The following is a 6,364-nucleotide window of genomic DNA, read 5'->3' on the forward strand; positions in this document are numbered from 1 at the left end:
ATTTTAGTAAATCAAGGATTACACTAAAATGGGGGGATTTGTTGGTGATTTTAGTGTTATCAACAATCATTTTGGTTAATTGGGATTTACTAGAAAGCAAAGGCTTATCGTATTAAGCTCAATAACGAGTTTGGAGAGTGCGGAGTGCACGCTCGTTCGAGTTAATTCAATAAGGTCTTGGAAATTACATCTTTTGATGAAAGGTAACCATGAATGGTTACATCATTTCATGAAGAGGGATGTTATTTTCTAAAAGGTTTAAACGAAGAGTTGCATCTTTTCGTTGAAAGGTTGCATATTTACATTGAAGGGTTACATCCTTTCGTCGCACCTTTTCACCTCTTATATATAGAGGAATTTGCTTTCATTCTAACAAATAGAAAACACACACATACTCTCTAACAATTTGATCAGTGATTTCATTGCCAAAAACACTGATTGCGTTCTTGTCTTATCCCTGTAAAGATTTCGTGCAACCGAGGCAATCGTAGGGTCGAAATACTTTATAGAGAAAGTGAACACACGATTCAAGAACGAATCCGGCAGTCAATTCTAACCCTCATTTCTAACAAAAAAAATATGCTCTATATAGTTATGAGATACAGAGTATTTAGTATTTTACATGCCTGATAAATCATTGTTGCTACATATCGATATGGATATAGATTGATATTGTTCTAGATATGGCGGATATGAGACAATTTTGAGATGAAAAACTTGAATTGTATAGGACATGTTCAACATTTAACGTTGAAGGGTAGCTGTGACTTTTATAATCTTTAATTTCCTATAATTGGAAATTTAATACTAGAATTGAATTGTGTATCTCTCTTTGTGCCCGCTCCTATCAACGAATGAATTTACTACTTGTGTCACTGACATTCCATTAGCATGGTGGACTATAGACCGGCTTTCACCTTCACTCTATAGGAAGGGGACTTAGTTTAATCGATGGGATGGGCGAACTGCTTTCCTTTAAAGGTAGCAAGTGATTGAAATGACAAGCTTGTAACTGACATGAAATCGGAAGACAGTAAGTTGGACGAGGAACTCATGTATCACACACAGAGTGGGCAAATGCTCCCCTCTTTCACGAGACTGTTTCTGTTCTTGTTTCTTGTTTAAAATTGTAGCATAGTTAAAAAAAAATATATGTAGGGAGTTGAGACCAACTATTGGTGATCTTTATGGTTTTAATTGCAATCTTGAGTTGCATTTATCATTTAATCAAGCATTACTGGTTAAAATGGTGATTGCTATGGTTTTGATTACAATTTTTTAATATCTGGTAATCATTTCTTGTTTGTCTCGGCAGATAAGTTGGATATAAAGTTAGAAGTTTGAGATGGAGCAGACATCTGAGCATGTTGTGAAGGAAGAGATCCATATGAAAAGTGAGTGCAAGATTAAAGGAACGGATGAAGAAAAAGGCGAGGAGGTTGCAGAAGAGGTGGATTTGAAGATTAAATCAGTTGAAAAAGAGAAGCCAAAACATAGGGAAGATAAGGATGAAAAGTGCAAGGAAAAGGATGAAAAGAAGAAGAAAGACAAAAAGAAAAAGGAGGCCGAGGAAGAAGATGAGAATGCGGATGTGAAAGAAAAGAAAAAGAAAGACAAAAAGAAGGGAAAGAAGAAGGAAGATGCCGAAGAAGAATCGGAGGAAGGCGAAAACGAAACGGAAAACAAGGAAAAAGATAAAAAGAAGAAAGAAAAGGACACCGATGAAGAAGGAACGAAAAAGAAAGATAAAAATAAGGACGATGAAGAGCATGATGGTGAGAAAAAGAAAAAGAAGAAAGATAAGGAGAAGAAGGGTAAAGATAAAGGAGACGATAAGCATGATGAAGAAGAGAAGAAGAAGAAGAAAGACAAAAAGAAACATAAAGACGAGACAACTGATAAAACGTGCGATACTGAAGTTGCATCAAGGGAGATTGAAATAGACGGAGATGCTAAAAAAGTGAAAGGGGATAATTCGAGTAAGGAAAAGAAAGACAAGATGGACAAAAAGAAACTTGATGTGAAATACAAGGATGTTAGGAAGCTAAAACTCAAGTTAGAGAAATTGAACACTAAAATTGAAGGACTACTAGAGAAAAAAATAGAGATTTTGAGGCTGATAAAGGAAAAGGAGGAAACTCATGGAGTTGTTAAGGAGTCTATTGAGACCCCTGCAGCAGCTGCAGTTGCATCAGAAGTAGAATAAACGTTCTTACGTGTACTCGGGTAGTTATAATTCTCTGCTTTTCTATTTCATTTTTTCTGTTTGTGGCTGGTAATATGCATACATGTTGTAATGTATACAAGGTTTTTAATAATGATAAATAAAGTAAAGTAATCGTGTTTATATACTTGAATGTGTCTTGATTATTGTGTTTACAAATACCAAGTTATCATTTAGTGCCACATAGGTAGTGTTGTAAATCTCCCTATTTCTCCCCGAGGTCTTGTTTTTTGGAAGGCAACCGAGACGAGATATCCATCTCCCGAGATATCTCGGTCAACGGGGTCAAACTTGGTCAAAACCATTATTTCTCGGATTTTCTCGCTCATTTTTCATATTTTCTCGCAGAATCTAGTAACTTATCTTATTTTCTCGGTCAACGGGGTCAAAAAGTCAACGTAAGTTAACGTCCGAGATCTCCCCGAGATTTTTCCGAGATGCCGAGATCTCCCAAAAAATGTCCAAACGAGATCTCCCGAGATCCGAGTTCTCCAACCTTGCACATAGGTGAAACATAGTTGAGAATTAAGTCTGCTGGTAAGATTGTGTATAAAAGTTACCTCACTAAAAAGTACGATTATTATGTATAACCTAAATCTCTTACCATATAACAACGTATAATCAAAATCTCAGCTCAACGAGATTATCATAGTAATTATTTACAAATCATGATAACATTTACGTGCCCTTGGTGTGTGCTGTTGTCCATCCAAACTCAGACGTGTATAATGGGTCATAATGTGGATGGACTTGAACCAAGTACTTTAGCAAGTTTTATGTGAAACCATAGTCATTAAGCAAAACATCTGCAATACCTTGGCCTTCTGTTCTAGGAAGACATGTAGCTACAAGCACGTCAATGGTGTGAACAAATGGTTGCACCATCGTGGGCCGCTGAGTGACTAGGACCACCGAACATTATATTGATCAAAACACGTTTTTGATAGTTTTTTGGCCCTGCTCTGGAATTGTAACTTTTGAGTTATCACCAAAAGTCTCTGTGTATGGTGGCTCTCCTACCACAACTAATAACATAGTCAAAGTAAGTGTAGGAATTCTCATTTAGGTTACATTACTTTTTTTATCAACCGTAGTTTTCACAGCCAAGAGGATTGTGATACCTGTAAAGCCAGAAGATTTATTGAATTAAAGGTGGTAAAACGAGCGGGTCAAGTGAAGGGTCCAAATGGTTTTTGGTCAAATTTGAAAAAGGATAATCTTTATATGAGTTGATACTGTAAATTAAGGTTAATGACCCGAAAAACCTTTTTTGTCCACATGGTTTTTCTTTTCTTCTTTTTCTTTTTCTTTTTCAGTTCTCTTATTCTGAAGGTAATGATGATAAAAGTTCAGGACAAAAAGTGTTTTGAATATTCATACGGACCATACCATCAGCGACGTGATGACATTACCCTTATAATCATTTATGCCGATTCATTTACAGATCTACTAGGCTCATGGGTATGAACTTATTATTGACCAGGTAAGTCAGACCATAGAGAAACCTTGTGTAGTTCATTGGGACCATGAACTGCAGTAGATCATCAAGTTATTAGATATTTGTGCTGTACAAATAGCGTTGGCCAATAATGTGGGTTGGGTAACAATTGAAAAAAGGTCAGGTAGGGTTGGTTGACCCGGAAGGCCAAAACACTGTTAGGGACTTTCACCATTGGTTAACCGTTTTCCTTTTTGCTTTACGCACTTGAACCATTAGCGATGAAACATAATCTGAAATGACTCGATTATAAGTTAATGGGCCAAGATTGAGACATTTAAGTTGAATTATCTTTATACTCTTAATAAAACAAAATAAATGTGACCTCATCTAGAGGTGTCATAATTCTTATAGCTGTGTATTATATCTTTTAATAAGCTTCTTATATTATCAGCTAATATACTAAACTTTAATTTTATAGATGAACCTTTAAGTAATGTAAAGCTAATATATTATATATTATATATTCTATATAATATATTTCAATTAGTACTGAACACTGTTGTAAACGGCGTCCGTTGTGACGCCCGTTGCGTCATTTTGGTGACTAAACTTTTTGACCCCGTCCCGTTTTCTTATAAGCCGGTCAACGGTCAAAAGTCAGGTCAAATGCAGAAAAAATTGGGTCAACGCCGGTCAAAAGTCAGAAATTCTGTTAAAATTGGTCAGAGCACTGGGAGTGGTGACTGATGTAACTTGGCATGTCAGGCCTGACTTGCTGAGTCAGAAAAAGTAGGGAGTGGTGACCTCCGTCAGTTGGGCATGTTAGTTTATATTTTTATTATTATTTTTATGATTTTAATTATGACATAAATGAATATAATTATAAAAATTAACATAAATAGAAATAACTTCCATTAAAATAAAAATTAAACATTACATTTCCTAATAATAAAAAGCCATACGATTCCTAAAAATAAAAAAAATAAAAAATAAAAAATTACGTTATCGCGATTAAAAAGTTACAATTCGTTAACTATTTCGTCATCGCGATTATGCCATAGATGCGAAACTAGAGTATGTCGAAGATATTCATGCTCGTCTTTGTCACGCAGCTCTTTTGTCTTCTCGGCATATACATCACACCTTTCGTACCAAGTTGATCCTTGTAGGTTGTTGACAGGCAAGTAGTAAGATTTATTTTCAGCGATGTTAAAACCATTGTCTTCAATTATCATGTTGTGCAATATGATGCAACCATACATGATTCTTTTGATTTTGTTTACGCTATATGCCCTAACACGTTGTCTTAAAATACCCCAACGACCTTGCAAAATTCCAAATGTCCTCTCAACGTCTTTACGAGCTGCAGATTGTTTCTTTGTAAAGTATTTCCTTTTTGCGTCAACAACACTTGAGAATCCCTTAACGAAAGAAGCCCACGAAGGGTAAATCCCATCGACAAGATAGTAGCCTCGATCGAAATCAACGTCCCCAATTTCGTATGGAACTTGAGGAGCCGTGTGCCCGTGTCAGTTAGTAAACTATCAAACAATGGAGATGCATTAAGGACATTCAAGTCATTGTTCGAACCGGCCATTCCAAAATATGCATGCCAAATTCAATTGTCATACGATGCAACGGCTTCCAACATGATTGTCGGGTAACCGTGATCGCCTCGGGTGAAATGCCCTTTCCATGCATTTGGACATTTACCCCAAGCCCAATGCATACAATCAATGCTTCCAAGCATTCCAGGAAAGCCGTGAAGTTCTTCATGTTTATGATACAAACGACGTATATCGTCCTCGGTCGGTTCTCTCATGTATACATTACCATACAAGTCTATAATACATCTTGTAAAATTTTGCAAAGACTCACGTGATGTTCTCTCTGAAATTTGTAAATATTCGTCAAATAGATCCGGTGAATCACCATATGCTAGTTGACGAATGGCAGAAGTGACTTTTAAAATAGTAGATACTCCGAGAACACCACGTGCATCGGGACGTTGTTGAAAATAAGTAAACCACTTTGGTGCATTGGGACGAGTAGAGTAAGAAAGTATACCTTCAATTATTTTTTCAAGAAGACTTTGTGACATTCGATAACGCCGTTTGAAATATTCAGGGGGATACTTCGGATCTTGAACAAAATAATCTTTCATCAAACGATTGTGCGCTTCTACACGATCACGATGAATGTAGCGACGTTTTCGTCTTGAGCTTTGAGCCTCATTTTGTTCCTCGACCTCTCTACGTATTACCACGTTATTTCGATAGGCAAATATACTTTTCATTGCGTTAACCAAACTTTCTTCGTCGGAACTACTCATTTTTAAAGAAATATTTTTATTTAGATGATAGAATTTGGATTTGATTGTGGGAGTATATGTTGAGTAAAATGGATGTAAAATGATATGTGTTTGTGTTTGTATATGTGTTGTGTATATATAGCATTAAAAAAGGGAAAAAAAAAAAAAAAAAGCCAATGGTCCAATATAGAGCCGTTAGATTTTTTTTTTTTTTTTTTTTTTAATAAACCGAACCCCAAATTTCCGTCGCCTGGGCGACTGACGAGGCCGCGACTGAACCTCGATCAAGGGATGGGGAGTGGGGCGACTGGGAACGAGGTGTGGGACGGGGTAAGTGACACCCTTCACTCCCACCTGTGACGACCCGGAAATTTCCGACTAAATTTAA

The 6,364-nt window shown here is 36.5% G+C and overlaps 1 protein-coding gene across 1 annotated transcript; it reads right to left on the minus strand.

Annotated features, from left to right (window-relative positions):
• Window positions 1–5,283: 5,283 nt before the first annotated feature.
• LOC139842053 (uncharacterized) lies at window positions 5,284–5,997 on the minus strand. Its single transcript, XM_071832229.1, has one exon. The coding sequence runs from the start codon at window positions 5,995–5,997 to the stop codon at window positions 5,284–5,286; it is 714 nt and encodes a 237-aa protein (XP_071688330.1).
• Between the last annotated feature and the right edge of the window lie 367 nt (window positions 5,998–6,364).

The sequence above is a fragment of the Rutidosis leptorrhynchoides genome, chromosome 4 (assembly GCF_046630445.1).
Source record: "Rutidosis leptorrhynchoides isolate AG116_Rl617_1_P2 chromosome 4, CSIRO_AGI_Rlap_v1, whole genome shotgun sequence".
Lineage (NCBI taxonomy): Eukaryota > Viridiplantae > Streptophyta > Magnoliopsida > Asterales > Asteraceae > Rutidosis > Rutidosis leptorrhynchoides.